This window comes from Galeopterus variegatus, unplaced genomic scaffold (assembly GCF_000696425.1).
Source record: "Galeopterus variegatus unplaced genomic scaffold, G_variegatus-3.0.2 Scaffold522, whole genome shotgun sequence".
NCBI classification, from domain to species: Eukaryota; Metazoa; Chordata; class Mammalia; order Dermoptera; family Cynocephalidae; genus Galeopterus; species Galeopterus variegatus.
The window spans coordinates 93,078-112,116 of record NW_007726633.1 but is presented as its reverse complement, the minus strand read 5'-3'; the positions used below and the strand labels follow the sequence as shown (position 1 = coordinate 112,116).

The window sequence follows — 19,039 nt, the reverse complement described above, 5'->3', positions numbered from 1 at the left end:
GACCCAAGAACGCTTAAATGGTTCCTCTCTGTGTGACCTATTAGGTCCAAACTCTGCTTGGCCGAGGCTTTTCCTCTGCAGCCTTCTCTGCTCTTCTTCCCCAACGTGTTTGCTCCACTCCAACAAAGCTGGTCTCCTCATCCTCTCCTGCGTTTGTAAGGCTCTTTCCTGCTTATGCTCAAACTATATCCCCTGTCCAGAAAGTCCTTTGCTTTTCAAACTTTGACTACCTTTTCTTTGAGATCCAGTTCAAGGTTTACCTCTTCTGGGATTATTACACTCTGGCTCATGCTCCCCCCCCCCCCTTTCTCAACTGATGATAAACTCACAGCAAGTACCAATTTATGACAGTCAGTTCTAGGGGCCAGGCCATGGCTCACTCGGGAGAGTGCGGTGCTGATAACACCAAGGCTACCGGTTCAGATCCTATATAGGGATGGCCGGTTAGCTCACTTGGGAGAGCATGGTGTTGACAACACCAAGTCAAGGGTTAAGATCCCCTTACCTGTCATCTTAAAAAAAAAAAAAAGATAGTTTTATTTATTTATTTATTTTTTTTTGAAAAGATGACCGGTAAGGGGATCTCAACCCTTGGCTTGGTGTTGTCAGCACCACGCTCAGCTAGTGAGCCCCCCCCCTTTTCTCAACTGATGATAAACTCACAGCAAGTACCAATTTATGACAGTCAGTTCTAGGGGCCAGGCCATGGCTCACTCGGGAGAGTGCGGTGCTGATAACACCAAGGCTACCGGTTCAGATCCTATATAGGGATGGCCGGTTAGCTCACTTGGGAGAGCATGGTGTTGACAACACCAAGTCAAGGGTTAAGATCCCCTTACCTGTCATCTTAAAAAAAAAAAAAAGATAGTTTTATTTATTTATTTATTTTTTTTGAAAAGATGACCGGTAAGGGGATCTCAACCCTTGGCTTGGTGTTGTCAGCACCACGCTCAGCTAGTGAGCAAACCGGCCATCCCTATATAGGATCCGAACCCGTGGCCTTGGTGTTATCAGCACCGCACTCTACCGAGTGAGCCACGGGCCGGCCTAAAAAAAAAAAGATAGTTTTAAATTGTCCTCAGTCAGTTGTCAGTCTAAGTTCTCTTTACTGAGCTGCTAATAAGAGCGATGTTGTAGATAATAACGGGACCTATTTCATAGGATGCTGTGCAGAGCAGTGCCTGACACACAGAAAGTGCTCAATCGGTGCTGACCATCGAGGAGGCAGCAACTAGGGCTGCCCAGCCTCCATGGCTGGTAGCAGTCCTGGATGAAGTAGTCACTTCCATTTTCCTGCTATTCAAAGCTGTGACTCCTCTGGTCTCAGAGAAGCCACAAGTAAGGAGGTTTGGAGGATTAGCTCTGGAACTGTGCCCAACTCAAAGGCAGCACAGGTGGCTCACAGGACAGGAAAGTATGGAAGAGATGGACAGTAAGGCCATAGGTCCTGCTTAGGGGTGGAGCAGTGACAGTCACTTACCAGTCTCCAAAAGGGAAGAAGATGACAGATGCTGGCAAGCTAAAGAGGAGCTTTGTAACCACCCCCCTTCCCAAACAAATTTTGGGGAATTTAGCAATGTACTCCACATGGAACCCAAACCATTCATTTTCCCCACTATTTTTTCATCTAGAGGAAATACGATGGCTTCTTCTTCCTTCAGACGGCTGCTGCAGGGTTTGGCACCTGACTCACCATGTCTATTCACTAAATGGACTCTCCCTCTCACCAAGGCACCCCCCGACCCCACCAGCTCCCAATCACCACTCCTGATATGTGAGCCCAAGGGACAGATGGGAAGGTACCAAACCCCAGCTCCCCTACCCAATTGTCAGGGTGGTTCTAGAAGTTCTCAGGTATGGAGCTCAAGACTGATTTGCATCCCAGCCATAAATTGAATGGCAAGTGCCAAGGGCCAGGTCTCTGAAGGTTCCTAAAAGGCAGGCCTCTCATAGGTAGCAGGAGTCTCAAAGCCAGACAGGTGCTATTAGAAACGAAAGGGTCAAAGGGTAGCTTGCTGGTATAAGAATGAACTTTCAGGAGAAGTCCAGGTAAGAGGAGAGGGAAACAAACAACAAACCTGGCAGCATGCAGGAAAGTGATCTCAGAGAGACACTCACACTAGATGAGCAGCAACTGTCTAAGGAACTGTTCTATGTGTATGTAGGGGGGCGGGGGGGCACTGTGGTGGTAACTTAGCAGAGCATTATCACTCCACATTCAGCCCCTGCCAGTCTAGAGGCATTTACCTGTTGGGTCCTCCAAGAAGGGTCAGTGCCATCTGACTGGCACACACACCTGTCACCTCCAGTCTCCGCTCCAGGGTCAGCCCATGCTTCTCAGCCACAGACAGCAGCTTTTTATGCAGCTCATAGGAAACACTTGGGACAACCAGGCCAGAGTCTGTGTTCAAAAGAAGGTGAGGAAAGAAAGGGAAAGTGACTATGAGAAACCAGGCCCCAAAATTCTACCCAGGATTCTGTGAATGCCAATATTTTAAGACTAAGCCTCACCTGGCCCATCCTCTTCATCTTCTGGTACTGAGGCATGGTCTGTAGCCCTTCAGAGCTCAAGACTGGATGCAACTGAGTAACAACTTGTTCCAGGTCACCCTACAGCAGGGATGAACTTAAGTTCCCTTAACAGTTCAGCTTTAAACCACAAAGGCCAAATCCACCATGATGTATTTGGTACTACCAAGAAAAGGCCAGCACACAGCACATAACAGTACCCTATTAAACACATTAGAAGAAAACCTGCCTTTCCCAAAGTGAGGAAATGCTGTCCTAGGCAAGGGGGTTTCCCCTTGTAAAGCAGACCCTTTATTCTCCCTGAGAAGTGAAACAGACACTAGCTAACCCTTCTAACCTCTGGTCCCTGCTGTTCTCATCAATTTCAAGTCAGGATGACTTGTTCATCCCATCTGCTCTGCATTTCCTCTACTTTCTGTCTTCTACTTAGCCTTTCCTCTTTGCTTAAGAAATCCAGCTATTTGTTTTCTCAAATAATTTATCATTTTCTGCCCATTTGGGGTGAATGCAAAATTACACTCATACCACAGGGAAAGAATACATGGAAAGTAACCTACAGTTTGGTTTAAGTTATTTAGAAGAATCTGGAACATGTTTATTCACCTTAAAGATAACTCTATAAAGGCTGGGGAGAATCACAACCATTGAAAGTACCCCCTGGGAAAAAAAAGAAAGAAACTAAGACAAAAGTACACTATAGAAAGTATTAGGTTTTTCAAGGCTCAAAGTCAAAGTCTGCAGCAGCTGATATACCTGAAGAAGTCTAGAGTATCATTAGATGCAGAAAACCAAGACAGAAAAGAAATAGCAAACAAAAATTTTTATCTGCAATGGACAGCTCTTGCGTTGACAACCAAGGTCTCCCTCCCTCTAAGATGCCAATACCATCTTACAAATGCCAAGGCCACTGGGCTGGCCCCAGGGGAGCAGACCCTTTGCTAAAGAGCTGCATTTGGCTTCACTGGCTGATGGACCAACAAACACAGATTCGAATTAATAAGTCACCGTGAGATTGCATGTAACTAGTTTTGTCTGGATGGGTCAAATGCCTTTTTAGATCCTGTGTCCTCAACTATATTGTACTATAAACTCCTCAAAGTAGGGAAATAAACCTTTTACTTCTGCAGCCCTTGCCTCCTCAGTTTTTCCAACTACATTTATCAACAGAGGTGAGCTCTCGTCAGGTACTCAAACATATAAATTTTACAAACCTATTGTTGTTTCTGGTCTGACCTAACTCTAACGTAGAAATTTTCAGTAAATACATCATCATCCCATTGCTCCAGAGCCCTGTATGGACCTGTCTTCCTCATAGGTCATTTCAGGAGAAATCTCTTGAGGTTCTTTCAGGTGTCCAGTCCTGCCTGCATAGAGTCTTAAAATCATACAGAATGAGGCTATGGCTGTATGTTTTAAAAATAGAAAACCAAACACAAAGACCACCTACAGCACCCAGGTCTGTATTCTCTCAAGGGAGTGAGAATACCAACAATTTAATGTAATGATGATTTTAAAAAATGCCTAACATGTTGAAATAAACACTCTCTTTTCAGATAATTGAGCCCCTCTCCCTGCCCAAGTCCTAATCTTGTCTTGGGCTGAGGCAACAAACAGTGCCATTATGAGCTCTGAGTCTATCCTCCCACCTCTTTCTGAATGTCAGTCACTGGTGTCCCAGGTGCCAACGCTAGAGGCTGCAGCCTGACCTCGCATGTCAACAGCTTGTTAAAAGAGCCATTTTTACAGCCTGCTTCAAACACGCACATATTATCAGAACAAATTAGGCTGAACGAATTTTCAAGAATCCTAAGCCACTAACAACCCTAAACCTGTAAGACAAGTCACGCACCTGCCTATTTCAAACACCCTCTTTACCTGAAAAGTCACACAAGGTAGAGCTTTCACTCAAGTCTATGCATTTCTTCACCTCTTTATCAGCACTCTTTTTGCTGGATTTGAAATGGGTCAGGGCAGAGAGTCTTAGGCCTGCTACCCCACAAATCAAGCTTTCTTTCTGGGTCTGGCTCTTGTGCTGTGTGTACAGGCATCCCTCTCCTGTTCTGAGGGCTTTCTGGAAGCAAGCGGAGCATTTTCTGCTAGCTTTCCCCTCACAGTCCTTAAGAGTAAAAACTCATGGTACAGGAAAAGAAAAGCTCACCACACCCTGGCTGGCTAAATGCTGCATCTAGCAACTGTGTCTCTTACCACCTCCTCATTCATCTGTGTTTGGAGGAAGGGGCACTGTTGATGATTTGGCATATTTTTGTAGCCTAGGGAAAAGCAAGGCCGAGAACCCTTTCTGCTCACAGTCTGGCAGCTGCAGGGCCTAGGACTCAACTGTACTCCACTCTGATTGCTTCTCTGAAAGGAACACGCAAGCAACCACAAAATGTTCCTTTTAAACATTTATACACAAAGTCCAACCAGTCAGACTGACTTATCAGAAACAGGCAGAGGGGAATAAAATGAACTCCAAAGGAAGGGAACCAAGAACATGGCGTGTGAATTGCAAATAATAATATTGCCAAAGCCTGAACATGGGCCAAGCCTAATTATGTTTGGATTGGAAGGTGGATCTTTATTGTTCAGGAATCAAGGCAGTAAAATCGGTTGGTAAAGTTCTCTGAATATTAATATGTATTTTACAGCTGTTGGTGAAACAAGAAAGGGAGATATAATTATAACCAGTTCGTGACAAGCAGAACACTTCCTAGGATCTGATTAACCTTAGGGTATCAAGGAAAACGACTCAGTACAGACCAGGAAAGACTCCTCCTTGCACAACTCATTTCCACAGCATGAGGCTGAGGCCATCTCTTCGGGTCATGGGACCCAGTGGCCTAGCACTCTACATGCCTGCTGCAGTTGGTCCCTTGTCATGTTGTCACTTCTGCACTGCTCATCCCAGTACATACCATCACTGGCCTTTGCCTCCCTTGTGGACACACATGCATGTTCTCATACCCACCACGGCACTTTGACACCTTTTAGAACCACATCCGACCTTTCTCCTTCAAACCTGTCTCCTGCGTAACATGGCTCCCATGACAAAGTGTCTTCTCAGATCTAACTCAGTCCTCTCACTGACATGGCACTTTAGTTGGAAAGGCTGCACGTGTTCCCTCAATAAGGAGCACAGCTCATTAATGGGCATGAGATTTCTCCAGGACTATAAATTCTGATTCCATTTTGTGGCAGTCACAAAATTGGGTGGTGATATAACACTGGTTCCTTTTGGGATATAAAACCACTTGTAAATTTATACCCTCAACGAGCAATGAACAGATAGCCCCTGTAGAACTACTTTAAAGCTACCACAAAATGCAATTTTGGTGCCAAGTGAATCTCTGAACGAAGGATTTGTTATAAGAAGCCTAAATACATACTCCCAATACTCCTTATTATGGTCCACAAGGCCTCCCGTGATCTGGTCCCTGTCTACCTCACCACCTTTACCTTGCACCCAACCTCTGCCATGCCCCAGACACTTTGGCTGATTTCTGATTCTTAAATACTCCCTAGTTCCTTCTGGCCTCATGAAACAGGTCCCTTCGCATTTTTTTCCTCTCCTGTTATTCTCTTCTCCCTTCCAAGTCTACCCTCACACACAGCTGGCTCCTCATTCTTCAGATCTCAGCATGCTGCTTATTTCCTTCATTGTATTTAATACATTTGTTAACAGTTTTTACTTTCTGGCCTACCTACCTTGCCAGACTAAGCTCCATGAGAGCAGTAACTGTGTCTGTCTTGTTCACTGCTGTATTCCTTATTCTCCACTGTGCCCTCAGTGCTAACACAGTGCCGGTGAACAGGCTACATAAATGTGTGTTGAATTAGTGAACAAATGGGAAGAAAACCTACACAACAGACTTGAGGTCAGCCTCAGGGTATTCCATTCTGCAGCTGGACAAGGGTGCAGCTGTAACCAAAGGAACGTGAGGGTAAGACGCTTCTCACTTTCCCCACTTCTTCCCTCCCCCATTTACAACAGTTAGACCAATCCACCTGCCTACCTGACCTCATTCCTTCAGGCTAAAGCTCCACTGGAACAAGCTTTGGACTCAAGAAGAAAAGAACTTTCCAGCAAAATAACTAATTGCAAAGGGGGAAATTATCTTTACAATGAAAAATCTGGTGGACGATACCTTAACATGCAATCAAACTTAGCCCTAGTGATGTGATGCCTTGAGAAAGACACAGCCCCACCAAAATCCTGGAAAATATGTTTAACATGAATCAAATCAAAAGGAAACAATCAGTAAATCAAAATCAATGGACATTCTGCAAACCAACTGGTCTAGACTCTTCACAAATATCAATATCACAAAATACCACAAAAGTTGTGGGAACTGTTCTCAGTTAAAGGAAACAAAAGAGATATGATAACTAAATGTAATATTTAATTGTTGATTTAAAATACAGCTACACGGGTCATTATTGGGACAATTAAAAAGTTTTGCATACGGGCCCGGACTGTGGCTCACTTGGGAGAGTGTGGTGCTGATAACACCAAGGCCATGGGTTCGGATCCCTATATAAGGATGGCTGGTTAGCTCACTTGGAGAGCATGGTGCTGACAACACCAAGTCAAGGGTTAGGATCCCCTTACTGGTCATTTAAAAAAAAAAAAAAGTTTGCATACAGAGTGTATATTAGATAGTACTTGTGTATTAATTGAAAATTTCCTTGTAGTGTAGTTGCACAGAGTAATAAATATCCCACTTAACATATACATGGAAGGACTTAGAGATGAAATTTATTAATGAATGTAACTAAATCTCAAATGGTTCAGAAATGTGTGACTGTATGTGCATATATACTTATTTATTTTATGTAAAGCGAATGTGTCAAATGTTAACCTAAATGATAATTTAAATGAATCTAAAGGGAATATTATTATGTATTATAGTATTCTAGCAACTTTTCTGAAAGTTTGAAGTTTTTTTCAACAAAAAGAAGTTGGAAAAAAGAAGAAACAGAGTTAAGTGTTTCCAAATATGATCAACAAATGTTTGCAAAATAGCAATACATCAAGTCAGTGATAGGGTGAGGAGTGGCAGGAGATAGAGAAAACAAAGAGTACAAAAACAGACCCTGTTCCCAGAGTCTTACAATCTAGCTGAAAACAAAATGTGTATGTGCAAACATCAGAGAATACACAACAGTCCAAAACCATTTTATCCTGAGCACAAGTGCAAAGTGTAGATTTCAAACCAGGAGCTGCAGGCAGGAGGTGTCAAGTTCTCAATGTGAACTACACCTTGAAAGACAGGCAGGGCAATAGTCACATGAATAGAAGAGGGACTCTTGGTGTGGGTGTGGAGGAACCAAGAACAAAGTTCCAAAGGCCAGAATGGGTGTGACATGTGCAGATGAAAACTGCCTGCAGCCCAGAGGCTGGTTTGAAGGGTCAGCTTAGGGTAGTGGGCAGGGCTAGACTTCAGAGGCTTTAAAAGCCCAGCTGTTTTATGCAAGTTGCTTTATGCAGGATGAAGTTGACAAGTGTAGAAAATGAGTGCAGAAAAACCAAGTAGAATTGATTTCAAGGGACACAGAGAATCTATGGGGTAGCACAAGAAACTAAAAAGTCATGAAAATTTTAAGGGCAATTTTGAAGGAGGAAGATAATCTGGAACCTGAATTAATATTACTGAGGATAAAAATTTTCTGCCAGGGCTGCTAGAAAAGGAATCCACAGTGTCTGCTATTAAATAGAAAAAAATAGCCTCCTGTGTCCTTCCCAGACTTGAATTTTTGAGAAGGAACGAGGGAAAAGTGACCACAAAACTTCACGCAAGACATTAAAGAATGGTGATCCCACTGAAAGAAATGGGAATCCCAAAGACTCAAGGATATGGGTGAGTGTGAAAGACTCAGAATTTAAGGAGGATGGTAGATACACTGAAGTCGAACTCCTTTCTCATATTGGCTAGACACCTGTGGCTCTGAAATAGCTAGAGGGCAGATATTAATAAAGCAGCCACATTAGTAGAGACCAATGCAGGTCTGGAATGAACAATGGGCAGCCTGATCAAAAACTAAGGTGTTGGGCCATAATGCGCTAGGCTCCAGATTCTCCAGCTCTTCAAACTAAGTTTCCATGAAGCCTTTTCCAGTAGAAAAGTCGGTAGGAAGCACAAAGGTTCATTACTAGGGTAAGAGTCCAACTGGGGCACCTGACTTAACAGTACTGCTCTGTTTAAAAACTCATGAGATTGCCAGTGACCATGATCAAGCAATAAAGGCCTATGACAACCATCCACCTGATTATCCAGGCCCAGAAACCCTGAAGGATTCCAAGTTAAAGGGACTGACTAACTCCTCCACTTCTGGCCCTGAAGGATCTGGTACAACTCCGGGTTCCCAAAATCAACCAAGTTGCTGTCAAGGAAGTCTGCCTGCAGAGACACGATTTCAGCAACTGGGTTCATTAGCTATGCTCAGTGAAAAGTTGTGGATACTTGGTACAGGAGCATAGGTTTATCAGTGCAGATGTTCTAGTCCAGAACACCTCCTAGAATTTACCTCCTGATGTCTCCCTAAGGCTCTCCCTTAGAATGACACCCCAGCTGAACGTGACCTAACCTGTAAACACAGGATGGAAGAATGAGGTGGGGGCGTGAGGGTCACGGGCAGACTAAGGTAAGCCCATGTGGGTTGGTTCTGCGGTTTGAGAAGGCAATGAGATGATGGCCATCTCCACTGCAGCAGACACCCGTTCTTTGAGAAGGATTCTATTCAGGAGTGCAACAGGTGCTGAAGGAGGTTTCACTACCCTCAGGGTAAGATTCTTAAGTGGCCACTTCTAAACTCCAAGATTTATTTCTTCCTGAATTTTCTGAACACACACACACACACCCCAAAACAGATCTCCTGACTACCTGTTCTTGAGGAGATAAAAACACTGCTGGTCTTGAAAACATTAGAATGCTTCTTGAGGGACTCTGGGTGACAAGAAGCAGAGGAAGGTAGCCAGGGCTCAGAGGCAGAAACGGAGTGCCAGCTGTAGAAGACAACTGCCAGCCCGGAATGATGAAAGCCAAACTGGTCCTGAGAGGAAGAGATATCCCCACTGAGGCTCAAAGATTTATATAGTCAAGGTGGGAAGAGCAGAGCCACAAAGCAGCAGAAACAAACCAACTGAGGCTTTACCAGCTGCTCCACTTCAGAGTAAGAACCAGGACTGCTTTTACCAAGAGAAATGGCTACAGGTAAGTGGGGCTGGAGCTCAGACCAGAGTGCTTCACTCAAGCTTTGACTGGCTCTTTTGCAAGACAGAAAGCAGTAACTCTAGTTCAGGTCACCCTCATACACATGCTGCTCCCTAATCTCAGCAGGCACAGTGTGGAGGTAGAGGTACATGCTTCAGGCAAAGGTAATGGGACAACTGAAGAGATTCAGTGCCTGTACCAGTAGCAACCCCCTGCCTCCCATCCGGGCTTCTGTATACCTGAGGACAGAAGAGGGCTACAAGGAAAAACAAATGGTGGAGGTTAAATAAAAGGCCAACCTGAAAGGAAAGGCTGATTAATACAGAAGAATTTATTAGAACCTAGGGAACAAAGAATTCAAATCGCTTTTAAGTCATTCCTGATCAAAGGTTTTTTTTTTTTGGTCTTTTTTCGTGACCGGTAAGGGGATCACAACCCTTGGTGTGGGGCACCGCGTCATCCAGTGAGCGCACCGGCCAGTCCTATATAGGATCCGAATCCGTGGCGGGAGCGTCGCCGCACTCCCAGCGCCGCACTCTCCCGAGCAGGCCACAGGGCCGGCCCAATCAAAGGTTTAATGGAACACCTACCTCTAGCAAAATGAGGTAATAAAATGGGGTAACAGAGATGCCATAAAAATTGAGAGAAGCACATGAAATACTTAGAACGGTGCTAGGAACATAATAAATACCCAGTGAAAGTTAACTATAATGATGATGATTATAATGATGTTGCTTCTCCTGAACCAAGCCCCCACCCTCCTTCTCTAAACCATGCACACACTTCTATTATTTGTATACTTACACATTTTTACTCTAAGGCCCCTGAAGTCATGGACCATTACTTACCCAGAGTATTTAAAACTGTGTCTGGCACATAGTAGATATTCTGTAAATGCTGATGCTTGGAAAAAACCTTACTGAGGCAGCCTTTGGAGTTCGCATTTGAAGTCAAATATTTATTTATTTGTTTGTTTGTTTATTTATTTATTTTTGCAGCTGGCCAGTACAGGGATCAAAATCCATGGCCTTGATGTTATAAGGCTGCACTCTACCAACTGAGCTAACCAGCCAGCCCTGAAGTCAAATATTTATTGACTAACAACTAGAGGCTGGGTTGTGCTAGATGCTTTTCCACATAATCTCATTTAACTGACAAGTGTCATCCCACTTTACAGATCAGGAAACAGGCTCAGTAGCCTCCCTTTGGCTACACAGCTCAATTTCCTGACTTTACAGAACCCCCCTCATTGAAGCCCTTAATAACTAATAAATCCCTCACCTCTCTATCCCTCAGTGTGGCAGCTCTACTATTTGCTTCCTCTGGGCTCAGCCACAAAACATTGCAGAAGGAAAAAAAAAATCACAAAACCCTGGCCCACTATAAACTCGTGTTATCTAACTACAACTACACTCTCTGCCATTCTTCCTGCCCCACAGCTTTAATGCCTCCGAATCCTCTTGCTCATGTAACCTTTGTCCACCTGTCTTCAATCATCATATCCTATCAAATTCCCCTCCATCACTTCTCTCACATCTTTGTGTTCCTTTCCATTCAGCTTTCCAACCCCCCTGGTATGTTAGTTACGTCCTGAGCGTGACTGGTCCTACTATGGTCCTTTCTCCCCTCTCATTCCACCCTGAATCCTACTATGAGACCAGTCTTCCTAAAAGAGATCTGGATCATGTCATTTTCCCAACCAAAATCCTTCAGGTGTTCCTCATGGCTGCAGGACAAGGATGGCATTGGCAGACAAGGCCCTCTGTGCTCTGGTCAAAAGCTATTTAATTCCTTCTACTCCCCACCACAAACTCTGCCCTGGCTAAACCAGCTGAAAACCAATCTCCCACATGGCCCTTTACTCACACTGTGCACCGGCACCCGCCTCGCCTACCCACGAGTCTCCTCCTCCTCTTCTCTACCCGGTGAAACCCACGCTTCATGGCTTCTGTCCTGCTCCCTTAATGCAGCCTTCCCTGATCCAGCCTCTAGGACCTCTCCTACCTCTCAACACCTAGTACACCTAGTCCACACCCTCACTGCACTCACAAGGGTACTTCAAAAAGTTCATGGAAAAATAGAATTAAAAGAGAATATAAATCTTTCCATGAACTTTTTGAGGTACTCTTATATATGGTATCCTTTCACCTCCTATTACATTTTAATAATTTGAAGGCAAGAATTGTCTTGGAGTGACTTGCACATAATAACCACAGTGTTTTGACTGACTCAAACTGTCTTAAATATTTCTTTTACAATATTGTGTGTTGAGCAAAGATTTTTCTCTGAAGCCTCCCCACCCTCCTAGGCAGTGTTCTTTGGGGACCTCTCACCACTGAACACAGAACGCTCACACATATCTAGCATTTTAAGCTTAACACATACATGCATATTCACACACACACACACAGAATCTGTCTCCAAAGAATTTCAAATTACAAGTCTGGATCCAGAAAGACCCTAATCTAAGGGGAAAGACCAATCTAGGGGGTGACCACTGGACACCATTATTTAGCAGGGCAGCCACGAGCCAGAAGAACGTCTGATGACCTCTGAGTGTTAGGTCCCTGCCAAAGGACCCAAAAGGGCTTTCCAGAGAGAAAAGACTTGCGTTAAACAAAGTGCTAAATTTAGCTGGTTCCTGAATGTGTTTTCCCAATCAACAGGTCTATTAAAACACTGCCCCCCCCCCCCACAGCTGGCAAAGAATATTGCCAACAGGAGTCTGAGCAATTAGTGAATAACGGCTTATATACTGTCAACAACACATAAAGTCAGTATGTAGGACACCGGCAGCAAGCTGTCAGAATCCTAAAACCCAAGACATCACCAAATGGGTTATAAACATGTTGTTCTTCTTTTGCTACTGTGGGGATTAGTAGCAAATAAAATGTTTGGTATGCTAGGACATGAATGCCACAAGGCCAGATTGAGAAGTTATCCAGGTCACTCCCGTAAACTGCTGATCTAAATCGATGCATTTCTGAGGCAGTACTAAAGAGAAAAGACTATAGTGTATTTTGCCATTAAACTGCCCTTCTCTTCTTATACTATATTCTTCTTACTCTTTAATTTATCCACATTCAGTAGAGAAAAGAAGGTGTGATGGATAAGGTGTATAAGAGCCTATATCTCTCCAGGCTTATATCCTTATCTGTAAAATGAGAAAATTATACTAGATAATCAAGTAACCTAATGCTAACATTTTATGGTTCTAGATGGTTTCTCCAAATATTCTAAATACTTTGGCTTATTCCAATCCTAACATTTGTATAGTAGATCTAATTGGAAAAGTGTCCTTAGCACTGCACTATCTGAATATCACTCAGTAAAAATCCACTTGATGCTTGTGCCTTGCAGCTGGAGCAGAGATCACCTATAAGAGAAACTGCTCAGCGAGATAACTGCTTGCTTGCTCTGTTTCTAGCACAGACCCTGCTTGGCAAAAAGGGTTTCATTTCCACTCCTTATCACTATTAAGAACTAAGAGAAAAACCAGATGGCATGAGGCTGCTGGGCTTCTTTTCCCCCCACTGTCATGCACCAGTAGAGTGCCACTTGTTGCTATTTACCACAAGCTGCCATACCTGAGTTCTTGGCCAAGGACTAGCACATGTGGTTTGTAGTATGTTTATTGATGGTAATTTTATGGAAAATATATGAGAAGAGAGAACTTTCACTTGTGTCATTAAAAAACAAAAGAGGTGTGAAGATCAAGTTGGGAGGTGGAGTGTATAGTAGAAAAAATTTCCACCTCTCCTTCTGTCTACTTTAGCAAATGTTTTCTCAAGCTCTTTTAGGTCTGAGTATCTTTCCTGACTCTCATTGTTATTCTCACCCTTTTAGCCACTTCACTCCCAGGCAGACCACAATCTTCCCAAACTTAGGAATTCCTGCAGTGTAAACAGATTCAGACACAATTCAACAACCTCAGCATTACCTCCTGAACTACAGACACAGAAAGCTACCAGCAGGAGCAGTTTATTTTACAACTGAGGGCAGTAAAAAAGGAAGCAGTCAGAGATGGATAGATGGCAGATCTGGGAGTAGTACCAGACCTAACGGATGATAACTGCCCTTGAAAAGCTTAAAACCTGGCAATTTAAATTAAGCCTGATTCTGAGCTAGGCTGTTTGTCTTTACAAAAGTGGTTAAAAAAAACTTCAAAAAACCAAAATAAACCTCAAAGTTTAGCAAGTCACTGCCACTTAAGGAAACTATCTTAGTAAAGAGGCACGCCTACCAGAGTCTGCTAGTAAAAGAATGAAGCAATTCAGTAGTCTTTCTCAGCCTGACCGTCTGCCTATTTTTTTTCACATGGAAAGCACATGCAATCTTCTATACTCAGCAAAACCAAACATAACAGAGCCCTACTGTTGTCTGCAAAAAAGCCATGTCTGATTGCTCTCCAAATGCAATTAAGCAGTCTCCATAATTCTCCATATTTAATAGCTACTAGCATTAAAGATTTACAATCAAACTTCAACCAAACTTCAACCCAAAATGAAAATATTATACTCAGTTCCTTTTCTACTTACTCACATGATTATAGTTTCCCCTTCAGCTTTTAGGGTCATTCAATAGCAATGGTTTTCAAACCGTATTCCAAGAAGTCCAGTTAATAACATGGTTTGAGGGGGGAAAGGGACAGGCACAGGGATGAAGTGGATCACCTCTCCCACAACTGCTTTAGCTGCTTCATATGCCATATGTTTGAAGAAAACATTTTAATGCTAAAAAAAGAAACTTAAAAACCACTGAAGTAATAGAACTAGATTATCATTATACCAAGGCATTACTTTGTTATATAAGAATTACAACTAGCCAACTCTCAATGACTAGGGCTAAGGAGATGAAGACAGTATAGTAAACAAATGTAATTTACTGAAATCCTAATTTTAGCCAATGGTTTCAATCATCCTTCTTCAACTATTTTTTGCAACAGGAAATAGTAAAATGAAGTTGAATTTCTAGTGAAATGTACAGGCAGTAACAAGGAAGCCAAAGTGAAAACAGATCTGATTATCTGAATCTAGATAGTCAGCCCCTATGACTTTAATTGTTAATATTAACACATTAAATAAATAGCAGACCAGATTCTACCAGATAGAGAATATAAATGAACATGTAAAGAAATTACCCCTTCACAGTGGTAGGATGCTTTATTGCCTGCGATCCACAAGAGACAAATAATACTGGACCTACCATTAAGCCATGTAAGCATAAGAGACTGACTCGGAAACTGGGTCTTTCTGTTTCAAGCATAACAGAAAGGGAAGAGAAGTCAGTGGGATGTGGGACCTGGTGTAACTCACCCGTGTAGAATTCCTTGCTCACGTTGTGTGGCACTGTGATCCGTCGGTAGACAATGGGCTCTGACTCCAGGATGTTCTCATCGTGGCGGTACCGAGCAGGCCTTTCATTTGGGAGGCCCCGGGAACGAGTACCACTTCTCCTCTCATAGGTATCAATCTCCTCAAACACAGCTGCCTTGTCAAAAAGGGCCAGGTTTCCTTCAAAATCAAAATCTGTGTCTGGGATCTCTTCAATATCGTCCCCGAAGCACTCATCATCTTTGTTTTTCATTTGGCCATTCTTTAAACCACTTTTCTTTGGAGTTGCCTGATTTGGGTGCCTGCTACTAGATGACCCTGGAGAAAAAATATGGACTAAAGTTAGTGTGCCTGTAGAAAGTGGTCAGAAGAAGAAAATACAGTACATTAGTCCTTTGTGGAGAGTGTTACAGGAAACAAAGTGAAGATGGTAAAGGTAAGCTATTTCTAAATCATATTAAGTAGCACAAATTTCAAATCTCATTTGGAATAACAGATTTCAAATATTACCCAAGCAATAACTAGTTATTGAATACAAAATAAGCAGTATTCCTGGAAATCTTAGCCAGTTCTGCCCTTCATAAGGAAACTGGTAATGACAGAAGCTTTTTGACAACTCAATATCAGAAAAGAAGTGGAAGGGCAAGAATATAGCAGTATCTCCCCATAGGTCCAGGTGGTTTGATTCTCAGTGTCCGGCAGTTGTTTAAGAACGAAATACTCCTGGAGTACAAAAAGGCCACGTCCTCATACCCTGAAGCCCACAGGAAGACACTATTTAACTGGCTCTTAATTCTATGCTTACCTAACAAACGACCTTTTGATTGTAAATATGATCACAGGCTAGACCCCTGGAGAAGGGAATCTCTGGTTTATGTAACAGATTCCACACCTTGAACCAGATATATCTCTGCCACTATGAATTGGTATTCTGACTTATAAATCTGTCTTTAGATCTTTTGGTTAATGTGATCTCTTTTCTCGGAATTTTACCTCTTCTGGGTAAGCAGCTTCTGAACCATCAAATAATCACAAGGTCTGTATTGAGCTGATCCTATAGAGACCGCACCAAGACACACATCAACACCAGGGTAGCCAGCCACTCTCTGTCTTTGAGACCCTATATGGCTTACCACACACATCAGCCCACAACTACTCTAGCAACCAAGGCAGAAAGCCCCACGGAGTTCTCCAAACCATCAATTCCCAGAGAATCCTGAATTAAATTTATACTCTGATCACCATTTCACTACCCTGAAAGGGTGGACCAGGTGACTGGTATGCCAAACTGAACTTCTATCATGGTCTAAATAAATGTAATACTTTATGACAGACTGAGCTCCTCAATTACCGAAAAAACTTAGCGAAAACTTAGCGTTTAGAACTATCATGAGCAAACCTTCTCATACATATCATTCCAACTATACTACTTGAACTCCTCTCTCACAGTAACCCCCTTCAAGCCAATGGACCAAGAGTCAGGTGACCTAGTATCTAGATGCAGTCCTGTCACAAAATGTTATATAATCTGGGGCTGGCCAGTTAGCTCAGTTGGTTAGAGCCTGGTGCTTATAACACCAAGGTTCAGCGTTCAATCCCTGTATAGCCAGCCTCCAAACAAACAAAAATGTCATATAATCTTATATCCATCACCCAATTCTCAGGGTCTCAATTTCTTTTTATGTAAAATGTTCACTGTGGCATTCCCAGCAGGGATTCTATCATACAGTAGGCAGCCAATAAATATTTGTTTAATTAATCAACATCAGCAAGATCAATTACAATTATTATTTTGAAAGGTGTGTACCATGCAAATACAATTCACACACCAGTCTTCCTAACTCCAAATACTGGTATGAAAGAAAGCTGTGCTGGCAGTGAAGATGTGATTTAGGCTTCTGAGAAGAAACAAGGCTGACCAATATTATGAAGGGAGGGAAGAATAGCTGAGATGCCATAAACGGCTTGGATTATTAACCACTATGAAGCTAGCCAAAGCCTGGATTAAGTTCTATTTCCAATAATAGGATAAAACATTTAGTGAGAGAAAGCTGTGTGCTAGGTGCTGGGAACACAGTATACAACTAGGACGTGCTGCTCAACAAAGAGAGAGGAGAAATATATATGCAAATAATGAAAATACAATCTGATTAGAGTCATAAAAGAAGTATATATAAAAGTGCAATAGAAATATGGATAAGAAAGCAGCGCTGAATAGGAATGGGAGAACAGGTATGAAAATGCAAGGTCAGGATAAAACCAATAGCAATATATGTAGGCAAGGGAAACAAAAGGAAAAAGTCCAGTTTGCAGGAATATCAATGTACTGCCTCAATATTAAATCAAATCATCCTATTAGGAAATAGGTCTCTAGCCCAGTGGTCTCTCTCTGGTGGGTATGTGCATCTCCAGGGGGGTGCAAGATGATCCAATGGGATGCAAGAAGAAGATATGGAATATTCCACTTACATTTCCTTTTAACTAAAAATACTAAGAAATTAAACTTTATGAATTTAATGTACTGATGGAAACTGGCACTCTTATGAGGTTTCATGCCAGCCAATTGCTGTCAGTATTTCAGATATCTAAGGAAAATGTGACATTCCTTAACAAGAAGTCTGTTCATGCAAGTGCATTTATAACTTTTTAAAAATTGTGCTAAAATATACATAACATAAAATTTACCATATTAACCATTTTAAGTGTACAGTTCAGTGGCATTGGGTTCATTCACATTGTGCCACCATGCCAATTTTTAACTACAGTATACAAAAATGAACACATGGCTTAAAAAGATTCCTATAAAGAAACTGTGTATTAAAGATAATACTAATGCAATCATAAGTAAACAACAGAATCACAGAACTAATGCTTCCCCTATTCCTCTTATAGGCTTTCTTTAGTCAGAATTTTTTTTTATTAATCTAATCAGATCTATGAAGAACATGGCCTCCCAAATTTTAAAAGTATCAAGGTTATTCCAAACATGAATCTACATCGACTTCAACCTAAGTGTACATTCTACAAAAGTCTACAAACTACACAGGCCATAGGCCTAATCCAATCCACTACTTTTTTCTGTAAATAAAGTTTTATTAGAACACAGTCACACTTTTTTTTTTTTAACATATTGCTTAAGGCTGTTTTTGTGCTGCAAAGGCAAAGTTAAGTATTTAAGACCAAGACCCTATGACCTGCAAAGCCTAAAATATTTACCATCTAATTCTTTACAGAAAAAGTTTGCTGACCCTGCTCTACATCATGCCTCTCACAAGTATTCTTTCCTGTTAAAACTGCCATTAAAACAAACAAAGCAAAATTAATTGAACCTGGGACCAGTTCTTTGAATCTGTTTTATTCGGAGTGTTAAGTGTGCAACTTATAGCTACTGTCTTTCAACTCCACCCTCGCCCCCCCTTTGTGATGACAGGGCTAAGTTAGTATGTGAACTTTAATCTATCACATTACAAATTCTACACTATTTCCATATGTAAAAATATGCAAACAGTAGTAGGGAAACCATGTAGCTAAGAGACCTAGACAAAACTAAAAAAAAATACCACAGTAGATCATGTCTAGAAAATGAGCATACAAAGCAAAAGTGAAAAACATTCAGTACAGCACAATGGTAAAAGAAGGAAGTCAAAAGCAACAGGAAACAAATATTCTTTTTTTAAAAATAACTTTTTGTTAACAGATGTTCATAGTATAAATCTGTTCATAATGCATAAAATATACAGAAAAGTGCAAATATTCACATAACATTTTGATGTATTCCTCTTAGTCAAAAATTTGTATCCATTTTACGAAGTTCTGTATCTTGCATTCTTGCTTAGGAGCATCTTCCTGTTTCATAAAAGAATCCTTCAAATATCTTTTCATAGCTGTATAAATTATAGATTATACCATATTGATATATAGCATACAGATCATCCCTTACTGATGAACTTTTAAGCTACTTCTCAT

At 41.9% G+C, this 19,039-nt stretch overlaps 1 protein-coding gene across 1 annotated transcript in view; it reads right to left on the bottom strand.

Annotated features, from left to right (window-relative positions):
* The window catches only part of EDC3 (enhancer of mRNA decapping 3), a 51,987-nt gene that overhangs the window by 5,500 nt on the left and 27,448 nt on the right, over positions 1–19,039 (bottom strand). The window contains exons 4-5 of the mRNA XM_008569639.1: positions 15,056–15,391; positions 2,248–2,401 (exon numbers count right to left, since the gene is read on the bottom strand). Of these exons, the coding sequence (XP_008567861.1) occupies positions 2,248–2,401; positions 15,056–15,391 (490 nt within the window). The remainder of the gene's footprint in view (positions 1–2,247; positions 2,402–15,055; positions 15,392–19,039) is intronic.